The 23,790-nt window shown below is 43.7% G+C and overlaps 2 protein-coding genes across 2 annotated transcripts in view; both read left to right on the forward strand.

Moving 5' to 3' along the window:
- Nucleotides 1–587: 587 nt before the first annotated feature.
- Nucleotides 588–10,322, forward strand: shld2 (shieldin complex subunit 2). Its single transcript, XM_083774817.1, has 13 exons — nucleotides 588–810; nucleotides 1,213–1,491; nucleotides 2,099–2,798; nucleotides 2,977–3,387; nucleotides 3,567–3,717; nucleotides 3,984–4,134; nucleotides 4,736–4,843; nucleotides 4,959–5,165; nucleotides 5,548–5,694; nucleotides 5,899–6,093; nucleotides 7,434–7,674; nucleotides 9,178–9,293; nucleotides 9,728–10,322. Exons 1-13 carry the CDS (start codon nucleotides 666–668, stop codon nucleotides 9,904–9,906), a joined length of 3,030 nt encoding a protein of 1,009 aa, XP_083630943.1. The 5' UTR covers nucleotides 588–665; the 3' UTR covers nucleotides 9,907–10,322.
- A 2,392-nt stretch (nucleotides 10,323–12,714) lies between these two features.
- The window catches only part of nfkb2 (nuclear factor of kappa light polypeptide gene enhancer in B-cells 2 (p49/p100)), a 43,935-nt gene continuing 32,859 nt past the window's right edge, over nucleotides 12,715–23,790 (forward strand). Inside the window, exons 1-2 of the mRNA XM_083775225.1 lie at nucleotides 12,715–12,813; nucleotides 15,204–15,305. Of these exons, the coding sequence (XP_083631351.1) occupies nucleotides 15,289–15,305 (17 nt within the window). The 5' untranslated portion in view covers nucleotides 12,715–12,813; nucleotides 15,204–15,288. The remainder of the gene's footprint in view (nucleotides 12,814–15,203; nucleotides 15,306–23,790) is intronic.

Consider the following 23,790-nt stretch of genomic DNA (forward strand, 5'->3'; position numbering starts at 1 on the left):
ACGATTACTTACTTACAAATCTTGGATAGACTGGCCTACAAAGCAGTGAGCAGTGTACTGTGCAAACAGTGTACTGTGTACTGCAGTGTACTGTACTGAGCAGTGTACTGTCTGTGTATTCTCTGACTGGTCTACAAAGCAGTGAGCTGTGTACTGTCTGTGTATTCTACAAAGCAGTGAGCAGTGTACCGTTTGTGTATTCTCATAGTGAAGAAAAAGTAGCCGTTGAAGGACTGCAGAACATTAAGCCGAGTAATTGTGCTCTTTTATCGTTTCCATGTGTGAGAGGAACATAACATTCTTCCTGGTACATTCATGTGGACAATCACCATTTAGTTCTTTCGCTGAGTCATGATGGTGCAGTGTGTAACATGATTCGCCAGTGTGATAGAAACAAAATCTAGGGTAATTCATCATACACAATCATGTTATATAAGTCCCTGGCCCAGGTGCAGCAAACTAGCAGTATCAGAACCCTGGTTATGCTGCAAAAGCTCTGCTTACGTATTTGTACGCTGTCAACATTAATGCAATGGAACTACATTTATCTCATTTTAGATTTCCTCTCCTCTCCAGGTCACCACCACCACCATCACTGTCCCCAGTAAACGGCAGTATTCCCTCCCTGCCTCTGTGTGTCACCGAGGACATTGTTCAACTTCAGCATGTCAGACAAGAAGCCAAAGATCCATGTGTTCATGGGGGCCCTCCGCCTCCCTGCCAGCCCAGCCTCGGTGTGTGAGGTTGGGGAGCAGGGGGAGGAGGTCCCCCCTGGTCCTTGGAGGACCATGGAGCTCCACTGGCATGAAGGTAAACTCAGGCCCAGGACAACACAGAGCTCTGAGAAAGGTTATTATTATAGCTTTGTTTTATTTCGCTTTGACTTTTTGTTTTACATTTCAGTTTACCGGTAGTTTTGAACGGGTTTAGTCTTAGTTTTAGGTTTAAGGTTTCTGACAGGATGGATGGATAGGTATCCACCCAAACTAGGCTTTACAGTATGTATGAAATATTGACATTCTATGATTTTAGTTAGACACGCGATAGTGTTTCAGTCTCATAATTCTTTTGTAAAACCTTGTTTTTATTTTCAGTTATATCTAACATATTTTTTGTTTGATTTACTTTGTTTATTTTTTTCTTAATTTCTTTCCCATCTTTTGGTTTATAATACGTATAAGAATAACCTTGATGTCCAATAATGGTTTCCAGATAAGGAAGAGCAGCATCACCCCAGCACCACCGAACAACAACCTGCAGGGAGTTTAATAACAGGTGGTCAGGAGGATGCTGCAGTGCATGTGTTCATGGGGGCCCCTCCTGGTGCCTCTGCCAGCCCAGCCTCGGTGTGTGAGGCCGGGGAGCAGGCTGAGGAAGAGCCCCCTGGTCCGTGGAGGACCATGGAGCTCCGCTGGCTTGGCGGTAAACTCAGGCCCAGAATGGCAAACCAATGTACTCACAGAACAGCAGCCGTCCAGCATGCTCAGCAAGGTTATTATTTACAATGTGTCATTACTTTTTACTCTTTCTTTGACTTTAGTTTTCATTTGCTTGTTATGTGAATTGCTGGTTTGGTTCAGTTATTAATAATTCTTAAATGGTATTAGTTTGGTAACCCAAAACACACTCTCCCCCATTGTTTTCCGCGGACCGTTGGCCCTCAGTGGCTGTTGTATTCGTTTCACTGAGGTTATGATTAGGAATAAATGAAGGGTTTGGCATAGTTTTAGTGAGGATACATTTAGGAATAAGGTTATAGGTTTTGGGCAGGCATAGTTTTACTGAAGTTACGCTTAGGAATACCTGGTGGCGACCGTCGGTCGGTGGATTTAACCCGGGGCGATGGCTTTTTGAGGCGAGCATTCTTGTAGTTTTAGTATTTTATGGTATTATGGAGTATACAATTCAAAAGTATTAGTGTAATAAACCAGAAACCATAAAAATATAGTACAGGTGTCTCTAGTTTCAGTTAGGCCTAATATTTGTATTTATTGTTCTTATTCTTTCCAGTTAAATATTTTTTTTTCCATTTATTTTTCAATACCCAAGTAGTTAATTTCAGTTAGGCATAATAACCTTGATTTCCAATCCCTTCCAGATAAGGAAAACCAGCATCCCACCGGCAGCAGCACCACGACTGAGCAACCTGCCAGGAGTTTGACAATAGGTCAGGACGACGACCGTTTAATTACAACCAAGGAGGCGGTTCTTCTGCACGCCAAGAAGGTCGACCAACCGAGGAACGTAGAGGAGGAGGAGGAGGAGCCATGCTCGGAGTCCATTCACGAGTACCTGGACAGCTGCTTCCCTTTGGGACAGCCCGACCCAACCTCCTCTGCGAGGAGGGTCATCCCCTCTCTGTCCATCCAGACAGACTTCCTCTGCTCGTGGACTCACAGCCAGGCCTTGATGCTGAGAGGCAGACATGGAGGCCAATCAGGACGCGGCCCCGGTGAGAGGACCTCGACGACGTCTGCGACGCGCAAAGCTCCGACCGGGACGCGTTCACAGACTCCACCTGAACAACACGCTCCCAAAGCTCCGACCGGGACGCGTTCACAGACTCCACCTGAACAACCGGTTATCACGCCGCCTCCACAAACCCCGCCCAAACAACCTCCGTCCATGCACTCCCCGCCGAGGCCCCAGAAATACTACTCCTCCTCCTCCCCTGAGCTCTACAGTGAGGAGATCTCCACCCCCACACCCGCCGCCGCACCTCCGTGTTTTAAAACTCCACCTAAACGCTCCGGCGCCACACCTACGTCCGTCTCCTCAAGTACCCCTGAACTCTACAGGTGATGGAAGTCAATAGCTATTTATTTCACTTTCATTCCTAATCTTCTAATCTTCTTTGTTACTGCCCCTTCTATGTTCTTATTCTTGATTGAACTGCGTAGTATGTTTGCTTGTGTTCATGTCTATGAAACAATTTTGTCAACTTGCTTTTGAAAAGTTTTATTCTTGCCATTACAGCCCAGAAGCCTCCAGTCAGTCTCCCAGGAGGCAGGCTAGTAGCCACCCAGGCTCCATAGAGCTCTTCTCCGAGCCCATGACGGCCAGCCTGGTGGTGGTGGCGGAGGCACAGCAAGGGGGTGTGATCCTGGAAGTCACCCCGGACGGGCTGCTCTGCTCCCAGCAGGCCGAGGGGAGAGGGGGGGTGCGGGAGAGGGGTGCAGCAGCTGGACGGGAGGGGGTGGTGGTGGCGGGAGGAGGTGACTCAAGGGTGTTCAGGTTGACTCCTCCGTCGCCTCCTCGCCCTCGGAAGTGTCTCGCTAAGTCACGCTCTCCTCCGTCCAAATCCCCCGACCGCAAGAGAGCCCGAATGGCTCCGAAGGTCACTGCCACTGAAACGTGTCCGGAGCCACCCGTGGCACCGGTCGTCAGGTATACGATTCTCGCCTCATGCCCCCCTTGTGTTTTATCACAACCATCGGTTGTTTCGGAGGCTCCTCTGTCATGGAAAGAAGCCGATAAACACGTTGGGCTTTCAGAACAAAACAGATTTGATACATAATGTTGGCCTTCCAAACTCATGGTCAGTATTGTGTATGTTCTGTCTATAGGTGTGACACTTCCTCCCATGCAGGAGCGGCGCTGCAGACTGGCATCACACCACAAGCTGCTACAACACTGTTGGTGCGCTGCGTTTCTCCAGGGCTCAGATACTCTGTCCTAGTGGTCGTGGTCCACCCATGTCACCTGAAGGAGGTCCAGGTTGGCTATTTTGCTATTCGTCCTATATACCTTACAGTACAAAAACAATGAAAAAATAACCTGTTTCTATGGATCCAATTATTAGTCATTATTTAGTCACAAGCTCTTGTTAATACTAGATTTTCAAAGATTTTGTGGGACAGTTTTGGAATGCCAAAGTAGGGCATTAATTTACAAAAAATACATGTATGGAGAGAGATATTTGTTCAAGGATTCTGCTTGACAACGAAGTGTGATTGATTGATTGGTTGATTGATTGATTGAAGGTGAAAAGGGGGGTGCTGGCAGGGACTAGCATTCCCCTGGCGTCCATCGTTGTGACGGACCAATCAGGCGTTGAGATGAAGGTGGTGCTATGGCGACAGGCGGCGTTCTGGGCCCTGACCGTCTCACCTGGAGACGTACTGCTCGTCAAAGGTAGGGCTGTTAAGTTGACCAATAATTGTCACACAAATAATTGTGATTGACGATTTTAATTGTGTCTCAGACATTGCACAGAATGAACATAATGAATACAAATGTTCAATTTCTGTTTGGCTTTTAGGCGTTGCAAACACAAATTCCACAGGGAAAATGGGTAAAATAACTGAAATATACTAAAAGTACTGACATATTTACTCGTTTTATACTAAAGAAAGTCTAAATGTTGTACTTCGTAAGTGGGTATATTTCTGCTTTTTTCCATATATATATTTGAAAATGTAAAAAATTTACAACATGAAAACGATGACTATTTATATGCAAAATAATTGTGGCAGGCCTAATCACAGGTTACCCGTAACCGTAAACCAGTGGTTCTCTACCTAGAGGCCTCTACCTACAAAACGGTAATTGGCAAAATAGTACGATTTTAAAGAACACCCCAGCCCAAAGCACAATGTAACTCGTAACTAAATGTAAGCCTGTTCTAACCCTAACATCACCTTAATCATGTGTGTGTGTGTGTGTGTGTGTGTGTGTGTGTGTGTGTGTGTGTGTGTGTGTGTGTGTGTGTGTCCGTGCGCGTGCGTGCGTCTAGGAGTGGAGGTGAACAAGGATAAATGGAGAGGAGAGACCGTCCTTCAAACTACCTTCACCAGCAGATTGCTGAACCTGGGACAGATCACTGCTACCTCATCACCACCAGGTGGCACTGTTGTCCATGCTATTACGCTATTTCCGTGACCCACAAATGAGTCATTTGTGTGGGAGAGATAGCTTTCCATTAATAAATTGCCAGCTGGTTATGATTCTCTCTCCAGCCCTCCAGAACATAAACGGTGGTACCCTGAGGTCTCTGTGTGTGTTTGTGCGTGAGCGTCGCCCCCTCCTGGCGGCCCTGCCCCCCCACGGCCTCCGCCAGCACCACCCGGGGGGTCAGAGCCTCCCCTACGCCCGCCTGCGCTTCCTCAGAGCCAACATTCTGGTCCACGCCCTGCTCCGAGTCTCACACACACACAACGTCACAGGTATACTGCAGCGCGCGCGGGTGTGTGTGGCTGTGTGAGTGTGCGAGTGTGTGTGGCTGTGTGAGTGTGCGAGTGTGTGTGGGCGAGTGTGTGTGTGTGTGTGTGCGTGCATGTGTGTTCATTCAGTGGCTCTCAATCTTTTCAGGCTACGACAACACCAGATAATCATATTTGAACTGGAGATAGCATTATCTCATAATTCAGGTGTCTCAGGTTGTGGACACTTCAGAAACCCTCGTACCAGTGACATCAGATTTGTTAGGCAGTTTTTTTCCTACTCGCTCATATCATATCATATCATCAGTGTGTGTGTGTGTGTGTGTGTGTGTGTGTGTGTGTGTGTGTGTGTGTGTGTGTGTGTGTGTGTGCGTCTGTCTTCCAGCGTGGCAGAGTGCAGCAGAAGGTTGGTGGCGTACTGCAGGGCTCCAGAAGGCTGTGCTGACCGTAGAGCAGGCAGATGGCCAGCAGGGGTCAGTAGTGCTGTGGGGAGCCGCTCTAGACTGGCTGCCATGCATTAACAGGAATAAAGGTACCAGTGATGCAATGCAAGAACTCAATAAGCATAATTTCATTTTAAGGACCACCATAACTATGAGAGCGTACACATGGAACCGAATGGACCTGTGAAAGGTTGTACAAGATGTACAAGGCTTGCAGCGCGGCACAAATGAAGTGATGCCAATACATAGACACTGAGGTGTGGAATGTACCTCCGCCTCCCATGTTGTTTCAGACGCCGTGTGGGACTTCCGCGTGCTCCTGGTGAGGGACCGTTCCACCTCTGACCTCCCCGAACTCCACTCCACCCCCTGGGGCTCCGTGCGGCCCCTGGCCCCCAGCGACAGCCGGGCCCGGGACTTCCACAGAACCAGTAGCAGCACCAGTATAGAGCTGGACCTACAAACCCTGCTGTCACAGAAATACACCGGTCAGTTAGTGTGTGTGTGTGTGTGTGTGTGTGTGTGTGTGTGTGTGTGTGTGAGTTACGACATCTCCGTTCACTTCATGGGGCCAGTCCAATGGCGGCTCTGTGCGGCTATCAGGGTCGGCTCCAGCCATGTTGCCTCAGAATTATTTAGGGTCACTAATTGTAGCATAACAGCGGAGCGCAGCTAAAACGTGGCAGCAGACTCGTTGATTTAATGGGTGACAGACAGAAACACATGCGAATCATGCGATATATGATGGTTGGGAGAACGGGCGACCTGAGCGTGTACAAATACAACCAAATGCACCCATAACTCTACACATTTTTAGACTCTCGTTTTGGGAAAGACTGACATGTCAACGTCAATCAAATCAACTGCGTGAGTAGAGTCGGACATTTCCCGCTTAAACTGGGAGGTTTTGAGCCGTTACTACAATCGTGACAGAATCACGACAGTTTGACATTGTTCAAGCCGTTTTCGCTGCGCAACAGAGACAGCTCACTTGCTGTGAGCACTGTGTGGCCGCCCGGGCCGCATATCCCTGCCAGGTCAGGTTGTACACCCAGGCCTGTGGAATTCATAGGCAGTCATAGTAGCCAATTTCAATGGAATCTGGTAAAACTGACTGATACTGATACAGAACAATATATTGCCGGCAGGTGGAAACCTTGTATGACCAAAACCATTCCTTTACTAAATATATAATAATAAAAAATAGCCTATCTACAATAATATGACTGTCATCAATTCTTGTTTAGTAATAGTACAACAAACATTACAGAGACTTTAGTTGTCACTGTACAATACTTTAATCAGTTTAAAATGGCTGATATCTGCGCCGCTCTCATTGAGGTTAACTGGCAGTACTGATAGAGCAGACACATGATTATATGGGCACATTTCCTAATAAAGATGACTCAATCAGGTAAGCTGGTAGACTGCACCCTTCTTGAGAAGTCCCTTTTCTGGGGAATTTCTTAACCTCAGACTTCCCAATAACTGATAACAAGTCCGCCAAAAGTAGTGCATTGTTCCGTGGAAGAAAATACAAAATCTTCACTTTGCTACAATACTAAATGCATGGTCAGGGACCACATGCAATGCCTTCACGGACCACCAGTGGTCCCACGGACCACCTGTTGAAAACCCTGTTTATGTAGATCACCTCTTTTCAATAAGGCTTCAGTGATTCATGTGTTTTGTGATAATAATAATATAAATCTACCAAGTAACTTGGAACTAAAGTTTAAAAATAACTAGTGGAGTAAAATAAATACAGTATTTGGGGATTCACATAGAACTGGTTCTACGATTTAACGACCTTGGTCTTCTTCACAAGGTGACGTGGAGTTGAGAGTTCAAATCGTGGCCCTGCAGTTCCAGGGAAGCCCTTCCCAGAATGCACCGCTGCAACCCCTGGACAGCGGCTCGTCCCCGGAGCAGATCGCGGAGACGCTGAACGGGGACGTGACCTACACGGGCTGCGGCCGCTGTGCCGTCGAGCTGGACACGGACGCCAACGGAATCTACTGTCCCTGCTACCCGTGTCTGCCTCACACCACCGTACGCCGCTACTTCAGGTAACATATTAAACCATTCTGACCTGAGATCAGATTCATAACGAGGTTTCCGCCGGACACACACTGGTCTGATGAACCCAATCTGACCTGAGATCAGATTCTAAAAAAAAAAAAGTCGTTCTTCGATTTTTCAAAAATAGCAGACCTACAAGCTCGTATCGCGCCACTCGGTGGCGCGATATGAGCTTGTAGATCTGCTATTTTTCAATAGCTAAAGCATAACATGATGCCGACACCAAGATGGGTGCCCAGTCAGAATGGGTTAACTAATCTACTGTCAATTGATTGGCATAACGACATTTCTGTGTTGTCACTGCTGTTGTATCCTATTGACTCACCTGACAGTGAGGAGCCGACCACTGGGAGCACGTATGGCCTATCTTTATTTTTTATGATTACGACTACATTGATTAGTCTGATAATGTTTTTTTCAGACCTCCAGTTCTAGGAAACACAGAATATTCTTTCCACACAACAGCTCTAAGGTATATTAATGACATAGTAAAATGTTGAAAATGAGTGGAATTCCCCTTTAAGGTCCACAGAGTAAGAGGTCTGAAAAACAGTCATTTTTGTATACCACACCATAGACAGAAAAACAGTCATTTTTGTATACCACACCATAGACAGAAAAACAGTCATTTTTGTATACCACACCATAGACAGAAAAACAGTCATTTTTGTATACCACACCATAGACAGAAAAACAGTCATTTTTGTATACCACACCATAGACAGAAAAACAGTCATTTTTGTATACCACACCATAGACAGCCTAAGGCAAAAATGTCCAAATTTCATCATGCTTTAAGTAGCATGTCAAACTAGGGGGTTTTCATGATTCTGAATCCATTCCAAGCATTAGATTTGCACAAAAATTACTCCTTGGCCTAAAAACCATATCCATAGCCGTCATCACAAATGTGATGAGGTCAGCACATTTGGGCACATGTGGCTCACAACCCTAAGTGGCTATGGCTGAATTTAGGCCAAGGAGTGTTTTTCGTGCAAAAAACCTATAGTTTTGACATTAATTTGTCTTATGGTGTGGTATACAAAAATGGCCACAACCTTTTTTTCGCAATGTTTCCGGCAGAGCAGACCTCTCATTCTGTGGACCTTAATGACCAAGTGAATACAAAAAGCACAAATAAAAAGTATGTCATGACATCACAGGTTCAGACATCACAGGTTCCTCGAGCTTTTGGGCCTGTGGCTTCCCGGCTAAATAGGACAGCTGAGAGGGAGACAGTGTAGGAGATACAGACAGTAGGGAAGACGAGGGGGAGACAGTATAGAAGAGACAGACAGTAGGAAAGCTGAGAGAGAGACAGATATTGTAGGAGAGACAGACAGTAGAAAGCTGAGGAGGAGACCGTAGAAGTTTAACCACGACACCACCAATATCCACCAACATTCAAATTGTGTGTGTGTGTGTGTGTGTGTGTGTGTGTGTGTGTGTGTGTGTGTGTGTGTGTGTGTGTGTGTGTGTGTGTGTGTTAGGCCTGCCATGTTAACGGTCAGGGAGGCAGACAGTGAGCTGTGTGTTCAGGTTCCAGCTGTACTGCTGCAGAAGATTCTGCTGAACACTCCACCTGACAAACTGCACAAGACTGTCGGTAAGAACTTCACTATCCATCCACTCACACTTCATTCAACTCTGAGTGTACGCCGGGTCCATTTGGTTCCATTTGTCGTATTGTACACTACGTACGCTCTCAAGCCCCTTTTCCACCAGAGTTGAACCGTTTCGGTTATTCTTTCCCCGCCTAATATTGAACCCAGTTCAAAGTGTTTCCACTGAAAATGAATTGGTTCAGGTTCGGAACTGGAACCAAAAAATGACCACCGGTTCTGTGAAAAGTTCTTTTGGTGGAAAAGGGGCCTCAGTGTTGCAAATGGATCAATTACAGGCGGTGTACGTGATTTTTAAATGATAATAATAACAATACATGCAGTTTATACAGCTTTTTTTGTACATACCCGGTACTCAAAGTAGTTTTTCTGTTTTGGTTGTTTCTTGTCTTTTAACCCCTAACACGCACGCACGCAGCTCCAGGGACAGAGGTCAGACACATCCAGCTTGTGTCAGACAGGATACTGGCCCTCCTGTCGCCGGCCAGACAGAACTTCCTCCTCACCGTACGCAGTCACTTCCTGTGCGACGAGAATAGCATCCCCATGGCACAGGACTTCCTGCTGCTGGACTTTAGTTCCCAGGAGAGCAGATGAGATGAGATGTCGTCGGTCGGTCAGTGGCAGGTGGAATGGTAATTCACATTGTGTTGCTCTGTGACGTGTTGTGAGCTTGTGGATCTGCTATTTTCAGCTAAAGCCTTTCATACAATAACGGAAAACAGTCAATAGCTGTTATGGAGATGGACGAGTCAAGTTATGAGGACATTAACAAAGTGATGCTGAGATCAAGTTTAACTGTATTTAGTTGTAATTTTGTATATCCAAATCAGTCAGGACTACTTTAGGTGTTGGTCTGGCATGTTATTCTGACATACAGGTCTGGCATGTTATTCTGACATACAGGTTGGACCTGTCAGGGACAAGTGTTTTTAATGTATTATCTTTTTTACAGTTTTATACTCCAAGCAGCATCAAATGTATTTTGCCTTCTGTGCTTATGAGAGAAATGTTTGAACTGAGTTTTTTTGTACAATACCAATAAAGTTGTAGTTTTATATAAAATAAAAGTGGGTGTGCCAATTTTGATGCTTCTGTGTGATACTGTAGTATGAAGTGTATTTATGAAAAAACACACAAACAAAAAAATGGAGATAGGAGGAGCAGCAAAGAAATTAAACTCAGAAACATCACAACAAACATATTGTACAGGTGCTGAACGTCAATACATACACTGGAACAGTGGATTTCACCCTTTTCAGGCCTGACAAGCACTTGGAATGTACAGGTAGGTGTTGAGGCATTACATTGTGTTTTGCTCCGCTCCACAGATGCATACATTGTGAAAATAGCAGGTCTACAAGCTCACGATGCGAGGCGTTGAGTCGCATGCCAGAAAATAGTCGAGATTGTAGATCGTCTCTTTTCAAAATCGTTGCCTCTTATACTATTTGACAATGTGGCCAATGTTTGACCAGTTTGTATGGTATAGCCTATAGTTTGTTGATTTCTTAAAACGTATTAAATTGACACTTGACTGTCATCTGGGGAGTGGGACACCCGTAGTGTCCTGACCCACAGGTTGAGAAACACTGCACTGGAGAAGGAAGGGAAGAGCTGAGATACAGTGTGCAGACACGGTTTCTCCAATAAAACAGTGGTTTTCAACCAGTGGTCCGGGGACCACCAGTGGTCCTTGAGACGGTCCCAGGTGGTCCCTAGCTAAGGGATGGAGAGTTGGTAACCAAAAGCAGGCACCCTCATACTCTTGAGAGCGTGAAATGAAACCAAATGGACCCATACGGGTCATTCATTTTACGCTCTCAAGAGTTAAATTATTGTCGACACAATTACAGATCATTGAATAATTGTTATTTTGATCACCACATCAATACGGCATGTAATTATTGCCGAATAAATAATGGTCCTATGAAAAAGGTTGAAAACCACTGCAATAAAACAAACCCCTGTGCACCTTCAAACCTCTATAACCTCCTCCAATCAGCAGGCTGCATGTGTGATGATTTCAGAAGTTTGTCATACATTGGTAATACAATGTAGCCCACAGGGCTGGACTGGGACAAAAATTCGGCCAGGTCATTTTGGCGTGAATTTGGCCCAGACCGGCCCACCACAACCAGCGCGCTCTACCGCCCGCTCCATGGAGGCACACACAAAAACAAACAAGCCCCAATACCACCACTTTTACAGAACAACATAAATGATACAATAACCCTTTGTATAGAGGTTTATTTGTCACTCACTGATACAGGTACAGTGACATTATTATGATGACACTCTGGCAGAATGGCAGCACGCCCGGACCTTTCCTGGTGGCCTGCCACCATTGGCCTGCCTGCCTGTCAAAAAAACAAAAAGTTTTTATACTGGCCCGGTACGACCTGTGGCCAGTTCAGCCCTGGTAGCCCATACTTATAATGACATAGTATATATAGCCTATAGTGTAGGCCTACTCAACATTGTGCTGATTCCACAATATAGCTTCATTATAATTTTAGGCTATACAATGTAAACCTTGTATCCATAATTATGAAATGAATAGAGGACACAATTATTTACGTTTAATAGTTTCCAGAGTGGGTTTTCTTGTTTCAGTTTAGTTTTTATTGTTTAAAAATGTTTACTTTCGGTATTAGTTTGAGTTTTTCTTTTGTTTTTTTTTCTTTTCATTTATTTGTTTATTATTTATAATATATGGGATGTTTTTGGAATAATAGTGTAAAAGCATTACAACAATCACATTTTATGAATCATAGTCATCATCCCTGTCTCCATGAACTAGCAGGTTCTTAGACCTTTTCACGTCAAAGACCCCCATTTATGGCCCAGGCCGTAGCGTAACGGTCTGGGCACCGGACTGGTGATCCAGTCGCGGTGTGCCGCGGGTTCGACTCCCGAACCCGACACGGCCTTTACCGCATGTCATCCCCCCATCTCTCTCCCGTTTCCTGTCAGCCTACTATCTGTCCCTTAAAAAATCAATAAAAGGCGTAAGCCACAAAAAAATATCTTAAAAAAAAAAAAAAAAAACCCATTTATTAATATAGTGTAGGGCCAGGCCTAGCATATATTTACCCATCTGAAAATGTTTTGTGCCAGAAAACAAAATTCTACATTTTCCCAAAACATGTGTGAGCTTGTAGATTATTATTTTTATTTTTCTCTAGGCTGTGTGTGTGTGTGTGTGTGTGTGTGTGATTATTATTATTATTATTTTATTATTTTATTGAAATTGAACCATAATAGCCACAGCTATGATCATAACCTTGATTGGGCGTTAACGCCCAACAGACCCTGAAATTCAAGGCAAAAGTGTACCTTACGTACTGTAAGCGGAATTCCCCTGTACAGCGGGGCTTTCCACACTGACAGGCTGACACACGCACACACACACACACACACACACACCGATCATAACATGTACTACACTCAGTGCTCTGATCAGCAACAACAAACACGCGTCCATGCATCATGTTTTATAAGGTAAGGACATGGATTATACATTGATCTATTGACATTGCGGTCACGGTGACCCACGGTGTTTAACTTTTGCACACTCGTCTGCAAATGCGATATAGCCTGCAGCATATTGATCGCGGAAATGTTGTAATGATCACTACAACGGGCATTTCTTAAAACACTTAGCAGTAAATAAAGAGATGCATCGCCGACTTTGATCAAAGTATTATGCAGGGAAATTTGCATACACGCAGACTAGACACGACAGACAGTGCATGAGTGCAGTCTCACCGGCATGTTTTTAAAAGCAAAAGCTGGTATCGCTGCTTTCTAGCAATATATACGTTGTTGTTGCATCGTAACAAGTTGTGCAATGAATGTCCTTACTGTGTGGTATATAGCCTAACAATTGTTATAGTTGTGCAATAGCCAATAGGCCTATAGTGTGCACATAATCTTAGTCAACAACATTGCATAACTTTAATAACTTTCTTTTTAACTAATCACTTATTCACTCGATCGTGATTGTTCCAATTAATTAGTAGGCTATGCATGCGATATTGAACATTTTATTATAATTTTTTCAGTCAATCATTCATTTAGTTTCATAATTGTAGACTATCCTCCCCCGCACATGTTTGATAAAGCAACTGATTGAGTGAATAGGAGAGAAAACATTGGACATTTCGGGTTCCTCTGATTTCAGATTGAAGAGTATATGTAATCTGGCCCCTGGGGAATTCATATCTTCTGGGATTTGGGATAGGAGCTATCATATCTGATTTGGTCTAATAATTAAGCATTGTTTTATATTATAATTACATAAGCTTTTTAAACTTAACAATAACTATACAATATAATTATGTTACGCGAGCTCATGTGATACAGTGATAGCGATACTAATTAGTATTATAACTATAGGCCAATTAGTTACTAATTATAGTGCAGTGATATTAATATATCGCTGCAATATGCATTGCAAATAAGGCAGATGAAGGTGGGCAGCGGGCTACTTGAGGCTAATGTGATGCAGCTTAATTGGCTATAGGCTATTTTCACTATTTTTGTGATTTTTTTAAATGTATTTATTTTAAAATGTATATTTCCCAATACGATATTATCGTCACAAGATTAATATCATTTGATTTAGCTTAGTCCACATGACCCAGCCCTATAGGCCTACAATAGTAGGCATACATGAATAGATTATTGCACATTGTATTATAAATCAATATTAATAATAATGCCAATCAATGTAATAATGTGTTGTAGTCATATATGAGCTGGTGGCGAGTATATGCCTATAATAACTGACTTATACTTATACTTATACGATCTGTCTGAAGTTTGATTGTTTAGAGGGATGGGCCTATGACATAATATTTTGCCTCGATTGTGATTACAATGCGTACGATAATACAAAGATACGGTGAAAATAGCAGATCCACAAGCTCACAACGTGCCACGATGCAAGTGCGACACATTGTGAGCTTTCTACGTACACTGGCTATTTTCACTATATTTTTATACGCCACCATTAAATAACCTAATACAGGGCCTAAGTCGTTAATCAGACTAAGCATTTGGTTAATTATATAAAAACAATCCATTAGAATTGTTTTGTATTGATTCATTGATATAAGAAATGAAAACAATTTCAGAGCATACTACAGTTACACGCACCTCGCCAGTGGGTGCAGGGCCAATACGGATTTATGGATTAATTATTCTTTTGGTAAATAATTACTTTATTGAATAAATAAACAACGTTTCGATCGTGACAGATCCATACTGACCTGACGAGGATCTGTCAAGATCGAAAACGTTGTTTATTTATTCAATAAAGTCATTCTTTACCAAAAGAACGGCGTGTGCGGGCCCTATACCTCCTTCCATAAGAAATGAAAACTAAATATATAAATACTGTAACCCTGCTTGTCGGTTAAACCGACAAGAGCACCTCGCTCATTATTAAGTTGGTTGTGTTGGTTCCAAACGTTGGTTTTGGTATATTCGGGGTTAATTGCTCGTAGCCCTAGTTTGTTAGCAATGTATTAAATGCTGTGTGTTTAGACTCGGGGCTGATTGGAGGAGCATGTGATGCTCGTTTGTACGGCGAAGGAGAAATCAAGGATTGTCCCTAAATGATCATCAACAGACTGGAAATTCCAATGTGCCTGTTTCTATATTCAGATAATAACTACGCTGGGCACACACGCACGCACGCACATACACAGGCTTACCACACACACACACGCACAATTACACATGCATTTGCACACATAAAAGAGAGATTTAAAGATAGCCACACACACACACACACACACACACACACATCATTCTGGTTGGACATCCCCAGGAAAAAAGAGAAAAAAACACGCCGTGACTTGAACCATTTTTTCCTTTTGTTGCAGGAAGCTGCATGAGTCTGCTTTGGCATCATCTTCATCATCATCATCATCATCATCATCACCTATGGTCGTCTGACTACAGGCCATCATGGCTGGAGCACTAAGGTATCAGAACTAGTACTTTTAACTTTAAAAAAAGAAGTCATTTAACCCCCTTAGATATTTCATTCAGTCATGTAGGTTGTGTGTGTGTGTGTGTGTGTGTGTGTGTGTGTGTGTGTGTGTGTGTGTGTGTGTGTGTGTGTGTGTGTGTGTGCGCGCGCACGTGTGTGCGTGCACACATCAGCTATTTATAATACGTGTGCTCTGCCATGTGTCCATACGCTATTTCCATAAATACAGTATAGAACATTTGGTTTAGGGGATTTTATTGGGGACTAGTTTAGACTGAACAGGATTAAAAGAACCCGTTAGAACAGATAGAGGGAAGGCAGTATTTACCGTTTGTCGAAAAGTTTGGAGTACACTTGTTACCCTATCAGGTTCCTCGTTTCATTCCCTGGACCAGCACGACAAATCTGTGTGGAGTGAATGTCAACACTCACCCCTTCCCCCAACCCCGTGGAAGGGCCCATTTACTGAACCCACAACTGCAGTAATACTAGTATAACCCATTCTGACCTGAGATCAGATTCATACGAGGTTTCCGCCGGACACACGCTGGTCTGACGAACCCATTCTGACCTGAGATCAGATTCTAAAAATGTCAGTCGCTCTTCGATTTTTCAAAAATAGCAGACCTACAAGCTCGTATCGCGCCACTCGGTGGCGCGATATGAGCTTGTAGATCTGCTGTTTTTCAATAGATAAAGCATAACATGATGCCAACACCAAAATGGGTGCCCGGTCAGAATAGTATAATATAGTGCAGTATAAGACTGTGGCTTTACTGGTCAGCTCCCAAGCCTCCCAGTACAACAGTATCAGACTGTGGTTGTACTGGTCAGCTCCCAGTACAACAGTATCAGACTGTGGTTGTACTGGTCAGCTCCCAGTACAACAGTATCAGACTGTGGTTGTACTGGTCAGATCCCAGTACAACACTAGTATCAGACTGTGGTTGTACTGGTCAGCTCCCAGTACAACAGTATCAGACTGTGGTTGTACTGGTCAGCTCCCAGTACAACAGTATCAGACTGTGGTTGTACTGGTCAGCTCCCAGTACAACAGTATCAGACTGTGGTTGTACTGGTCAGATCCCAGTACAACACTAGTATCAGACTGTGGTTGTACTGGTCAGCTCCCAGTACAACAGTATCAGACTGTGGTTGTACTGGTCAGCTCCCAGTACAACACTAGTATCAGACTGTGGTTGTACTGGTCAGCTCCCAGTACAACTGTATCAGACTGTGGTTGTATACTGGTCAGCTCCCAGTACAACAGTATCAGACTGTGGTTGTACTGGTCAGCTCCCAGTACAACACTAGTATCAGACTGTGGTTGTACTGGTCAGCTCCCAGTACAACACTAGTATTAGACTGTGGTTGTACTGGTCAGCTCCCAGTACAACAGTATCAGACTGTGGTTGTACTGGTCAGATCCCAGTACAACACTAGTATCAGACTGTGGTTGTACTGGTCAGATCCCAGTACAACACTAGTATCAGACTGTGGTTGTACTGGTCAGCTCCCAGTACAACACTAGTATCAGACTGTGGTTGTACTGGTCAGCTCCCAGTACAACACTAGTATTAGACTGTGGTTGTACTGGTCAGATCCCAGTACAACACTAGTATCAGACTGTGGTTGTACTGGTCAGCTCCCAGTACAACACTAGTATTAGACTGTGGTTGTACTGGTCAGCTCCCAGTACAACAGTATCAGACTGTGGTTGTACTGGTCAGATCCCAGTACAACAGTATCAGACTGTGGTTGTACTGGTCAGATCCCAGTACAACACTAGTATCAGACTGTGGTTGTACTGGTCAGATCCCAGTACAACACTAGTATCAGACTGTGGTTGTACTGGTCAGATCCCAGTACAACACTAGTATCAGACTGTGGTTGTACTGGTCAGCTCCCAGTACAACACTAGTATTAGACTGTGGTTGTACTGGTCAGATCCCAGTACAACACTAGTATCAGACTGTGGTTGTACTGGTCAGCTCCCAGTACAACACTAGTATCAGACTGTGGTTGTACTGGTCAGATCCCAGTACAACACTAGTATCAGACTGTGGTTGTACTGGTCAGCTCCCAGTACAACACTAGTATCAGACTGTGGTTGTACTGGTCAGCTCCCAGTACAACACTAGTATTAGACTGTGGTTGTACTGGTCAGATCCCAGTACAACAGTATCAGACTGTGGTTGTACTGGTCAGCTCCCAGTACAACAGTATCAGACTGTGGTTGTACTGGTCAGATCCCAGTACAACACTAGGATCAGACTGTGGTTGTACTGGTCAGCTCCCAGTACATAGGCTTTAGTCTGTCAAAGGCATTATTTGATCAATCAAACCTTAAACCTATATTTCTTATTGGCAATGTTTGCAGAGATAATTATATGATCTCAGATCGGATAATATCAAAGTGATCCCAATCCATTTAGGTTTGATTTAGGTTTTGAATGATCCAAAGAAATAAAATGGCCTGAGATGGCTATGATGGACAAAAGGGGAGAGTTGTTAAACCATTCTGACCGGGCACCAATTTTGGTGTCAGCATCATAAAATAGCAGATCTAATAGCAGATCTACAAGCTCATATCGCGCCACCGAGTGGCGCGATACGAGCTTGTAGGTCTGCTATTTTTGAAAAATCGAAGAGCGACTGACATTTTTAGAATCTGATCTCAGGTCAGAATGGGTTCATCAGACCAGTGTGTGTCCGGCGGAAACCTCGTATGAATCTGATCTCAGGTCAGAATGCTTCAGCCTGCTAGTGTGTTGGCATTAGTTAGCACACCCGTCAATAGTGCCGTAAGAGACTATCCAACTGGCAAGAGACTATCCAACTGCTTCTGCCGCTGAGTCTGTCCGATATGGGCGTAATGGGGGGTTAGCTTTAGGGGTTAAGTGTCTTGCTCAGGGGCACTTCGACATGTTGACTTGGGGTGACTCAGGGATTTGAGTAAGTGCAGGGGCAGTAAGCGGAGTGTCCAGACCCAGAGCATTGTGCCGTTTGTTATCATTGTCCACGAGTGAATTTGAACTTCATCTTGGCTTCGGTGTGAAACCTCATAATATCCAATATGTCACTTTTCAGGATTCAAATTCATAAAACAGCAAAAGTAGCAGATCTCCACGCAGATCTGCTACTCTTGATGCTTTTGTGTGACGCTGTAGTTAGTATGATCAGGCGTTGATTTACGGAAAAAACACACGAGGGAGGTTTCTATACCTGACGGACCTAAGAACCTAACAGTGGACTATCTATATAATGAAACTATACACTATAGAGTGCTATGTCTACATGCCATCTAATTTGCATACGTTGAGCCTTTGCATACGATGATACGTAAGGTCGCCGAGGCTAGGACAAGACAGTGTTGGTTGGCATTCTGTAATTAGAAGAACATTAATGTCACAGTGTGTGAGTGTGTTGTGGTATTGGAACAGTTGGATTCACCCTCCTCCACACAGTCACACACACCAGGAGAGCAAAGCAATAGCCCCCAGTGTGTGTATTTACAATGAAAACATCTGATCCCTTTCACGTGATGTCACAAGTCAAGCATTCATGCTGAACTTTAACCACTTGAACTTCAGCGTTTCCTATTTTGTGATGAGAACGAAGGCAAAGAATAGCAGATCTACAAGCTCGACGCTCGTAGATCACCTATTTAAGAGAGTCGGTGTGTAGAGATGGAATCTAGGGTTCGCGAGACATGGCCAAAGCATTTCCGGGGGTCCCCCCAGCCAAAAACGTTGAGAACCTCTGCATTACCCGACAGCCATTCATTAATAAAGATCGTGGTTGCCAATTAATTAGATTTTTAATTCACGTATTTGACAGTTAATTATCAATATTGTCACGTTGTGTGAGTCAGGAGAGTGGAGAGGACCCAAATGCAGGATATAGGACAGAGTCAGATCAGGTCTGATTTACGACCAAAGCAGAATGAGCAGAAAACTAAATCCAGTTACAGGCGGGATACAACAAGGAGGGCACTAGGACGCTCTCCTTACTGGCCTGGCCGGCATGCGCACTTAAGCCTCTCCAATAAATGCCACAGACGAAAAACAGTCTAAGTCCACACTATTGATCCATAATGTACATAAATGATAGATAAGGGTTCAGGACAACGAGGCCTTTTCGTGGAGGGGTCAGAATGAAATTTGGACTCAAAATGCCGCAGCTCGCTTGGTCTTCAACCAGACCAATTCTCACATGTCTCCCCCCTTCTCCGTTTCCTCCATTGGCACAAAACTCTGAGTACAAAACTCTGATGCTGGCATTCAAAGCAACCAAAAAAGGTATGGCTCCCCCAGATCTTGCAAGTCTGATCGGACCCTACAAACCCTCCCGCATGCTCAGATCAGCCAACGCATGGGAAGCTAGAAGTACATTCACTAAAAACACTCCACAGGTCCCAAACTCTTCTCCCTTCTGGCTCCAAAAACTATGGAATGCACGTCCCATTGCAATCAGAACTGCAGACTCACTCCCAATCTTCCACCGTAGTCCGAAAACCCACCTCTTCAGATTTAATCTTTGCCCGTAGCACTTACCGTAGCACTTGCCCTAGCCTCGACGGCCTTACAGGCGTATGCAAAAGCTCAACTTATGCAATTTAGCATTTTATGTAGACATTGCACTCTTATAGTACTGTATATGCATCGTTTCATTATATAGATATTCCACTGTTGGGTTCTTACGTATGATTCTTGATGTCTATTTTTCTATGTATTTGATGTCCATGTTTTTGTTCTTACTTAATGTATGTCACTCTGGATTAAGAGCGTCTGCTAGGACACTACACTGGGAAACACCAGGAGATCTAAACCAGTGGTCCTCAAATGTTTTCGTGCCACATACTGTAGATACTGTACCTATTTTGACACTTGTGCTGGGGAGCCCCTATAAATACAAACACTTAACCCATTCTGACCTGAGATCAGATTCTAAAAATGTCAGTCGCTCTTCGATTTAAAAAAAATAGCAGACCTACAAGCTCGTATCGCGCCACTCGGTGGCGCGATATGAGCTTGTAGATCTGCTATTTTTAAATAGCTAAAGCATAACATGATGCCGACACCAAAATGGGTGCCCTGTCAGAATGGGTTAAAAGGGGAATTCCACTAATTTCAACATTTTACTATGTCAAGTACATCTTGATGACGACATCAAGATGTACTTCACCATGTTAATGATTGTTTTCCAGACCTCCACAGAAAGGGGGGACTTTTTATTATTTCCACACAACAGCTCTAAGGTACAAGGAACTGTAAACACAGGAGTAAATAGACATGGGCTAACTGTAGACAGTAGAAGGTCCACAGGGTCCCGAGCAAAACTTTAACCACTTTTTGAAATATTTGAAACATGCTGGGAACACACAGAACATTTTCAGATTGGCGTCTGCAGCCAAATGGAGAACTACTGGAGAGCCCAAATGACCCCCCTGTCTCCCACCAGTCCTCCAAATGGAGAACTACTGGAGACCCCAAATGACCCCCCTGTCTCCCACCAGTCCTCCAAATGGAGAACTACTGGAGACCCCAAATGACACCCCTGTCTCCCACCAGTCCTCCAAAATCAAACGCATGCCTGCAGTAACTGCATGACATACCGGTACCGGTTCCGCTTATCGATTTCCGGTTCCTAACGGTTCCCTCTTTCGGTTACAAAATGGTATAAAATAACTTAAATATGAGGTCAAATAAAATAATAAAATACTACTTTACTTTACTTACTACTAAGAGTTTTTTTGTACCATTTTTAGACTGCATGATTATGGCCAAACCTATTATGGGTCAATATTGAGATCAGTTATTATTAAATCAATCTTTTAAACAAACAAAATCTTATCTTAATGCAAAATTATTTTCTTATTTTGACTAAACTCTCAAATAAATAATTTAGACACATAGCAGTACAGAGATATTTACCCTGTCACTCTAGTCTAGTCTTTTTCCTTTCAATGATATACAAGGCAAACATATTACCTCATATTATGTTACACTACTCTGTTGCTCAGCATATACTTTGTTATTAGTACAAGTAAGACGCGCAAACGCGGGAAGCGAACGCAGCTCGTAAATTGCAATAACAACAATTAGAATTAATTACGTACTTTTTTTTTCTTTTTAGTTAGTAATTTTTTTAAGTTTTCTACTGTGTGTGTGTGTGTGTATCAGGGGGGCAGTCAGCCAGATATTTTGTGAAGCCTCATTTGAAATCGGTAGTTCATATAATGGCCTGTTGTGGCGCTGGACTGGACCCAAAAAGCCCCATAGCTCCATAGAGGCCCATGTATTTTGGCCCAACTTCACCTAGACTGTATTACCTTAATAAACATGGTCATGAATACTTTCTTCTTCCAGTCACTAGTTTAAAGTCTCATTTCTAATGTCATAATATTCTTTTTGGAAAATTATGGTCCCATTAATTAAAAAAATGACCATAAAGAAAAGAAACCATCGCGTATGTTCTGAGGGGCGTGGCTACCGTTACAGTCTATGATCGGGATTCCCCTCCCACTCGAGTCAAAATAAAAAACAACGGAGAAGAAGGGGGGAAGTCCCGCCTCGTTGTCTGGGCAGCCAATGGCCAGCTGGTCCAAAACGGAGCCAGCCAATGGCCAGCTGGTACCAAACGGATCTAGAAAGATGGCGACTTACAGTGCAGGAATAACAGGCTTCATTTTACGTCCATGTTAGACCCGGCGAACGCTTTGTCCATATTTTTTACAGTCTATGGTGTGTGTGTGTGTATGTGTGTGTGTGTGCGTGCTACAGCTGCGCCCTCTGGTGGCGGGCGGGTGGTGTCACAGCGGGACAGACAGACACACACACACAGACAGACAGACACGATCTGCAGGGTCTCATAGTTAGTGCTGCGTTCGCAATCACTGCGTTCGCAATTAAGCAGAAAGTTGAACAAATTGTTCAACTTTCAGATGAGGCTTCCTTTCCGGGTAAGCAATAACGAGCAATAGGCCACAGCTGGAGAGAGGAGAGAAGACGCCAACTCTGTAGTCTGTGTACTGGTGCGTGCGGATGAATTAGGCTACAGTGCTACACATGATCACATGTTGTAGCCTAGTTGGAAGCTGCAAGTTGCTACATTAAAGGTTTTATGACATTCATTTTCATTAATTTTTCTTTTTTCTTTTAGGTTTTATGACCTCAATTACACCCAAAAAACCTGAACTTTGAACATTCAGTGGATTTTCTGTGGTCTGAAGTTTTCTTTGGGGTTTTTTGGGCCTTTTGAGCTACAATGAAAACAGGCAACACAGTGAAACAGTGACATCTGCTGGCAAATCCCATTGACATATATGGGATTTGCAGTAAGTGATGTCACTTACTGCCGGCAAATCAGAGCACCTGTTTGAGCCAGAAAACCCCAGATCACAGAAAATCTACTGAATGTTAAAAGTTCATGTTTTTTGGGTTCAATTGAGATTAGAAAACCTAAAAAAACAAGAACAATTCCAAAACCTTTTTTTTAATGTCACAATCCCTTTAAGGACAATGAGTTATTGCGACAGCAAGTCGCATTTACCATGGAATCTTGCATTTCTCGTCAGTGTGTCACTGTCACACAGGCAAGCCCCCAGATCATCGTGATCACATGGTGCCCAGGTCATCGAGACATCACATGACAAAATATCGTATTTTTTTTTAATGCAGAATACGATTATTGACATTGATTTATTGACCAACACAACGGTTATAGGCCATAACAGCAATTCATTATGTCGGATATTGATATCGGGCAGGAATTTCATATCGCCCACACCTAGTGGAGTTTGTCTTTTTCCTCATATCAGTTAGATATGGATAGAAAAGGATAAACATCTATGTCTCAATGAGTAGGACAAGAGACAGTAGGGAGGGAGACAGTGTAGGAGAGACAGTGTAGGAGAGACAGACAGTGTAGGAGAGACAGACAGTGCAGGAGAGACATTCTGACCGGGCACCCATTTTGGTGTTGGCATCATGTTATGCTTTAGCTATTGGCAGATCTACAAGCTCGTATCGCGCCACTGTAGGTCTGCTATTTTTTGAAAACTCGACTGACATTTTTAGAATCTGATCTCAGGTCAGAATGGGTTCATCAGACCAGTGTGTGTCCAGTGGAAACCTCGTATGAATCTGATCTCAGGTCAGAATGGGTTAAGCAACGACGGCTACGGCAGTCGGCTCCGGAAACCGGAAATGGATCAGTGCTCGATACATAAACCTGCTCTCCGTCGCAGCCCTTTCTACTACGGCAGAACCTACACTTACACCTAGTGTCTATACAACGCCATGTCATCACCATGTTTATTGAAATTATAGCCGTCATACATTTACACCGATTGCTCCATCACCTCTCTTATGCTGTGTGATGTGTTGGCATGCTCTGAATGAAGAAATAACACTAATACCATATATTAACCATGTTTATATTAAAACGGTTTTAGAATAACACAGATTGCTCCA

The sequence above is a fragment of the Protomyctophum parallelum genome, assembly GCF_964188405.1.
Source record: "Protomyctophum parallelum genome assembly, chromosome: 10".
Taxonomy (NCBI): domain Eukaryota; kingdom Metazoa; phylum Chordata; class Actinopteri; order Myctophiformes; family Myctophidae; genus Protomyctophum; species Protomyctophum parallelum.

Bases quoted from the DNA above. Each gene is read 5' to 3' on its own strand.
- shld2 (XM_083774817.1), top strand. From the start codon at position 666: ATGTCAGACAAGAAGCCAAAGATCCATGTGTTCATGGGGGCCCTCCGC. The intron at 2,799-2,976 runs GTGATGGAAGTC...TTGCCATTACAG, and splicing joins AGTACCCCTGAACTCTACAG to CCCAGAAGCCTCCAGTCAGT. The intron at 4,844-4,958 runs GTGGCACTGTTG...TTCTCTCTCCAG, and splicing joins TGCTACCTCATCACCACCAG to CCCTCCAGAACATAAACGGT.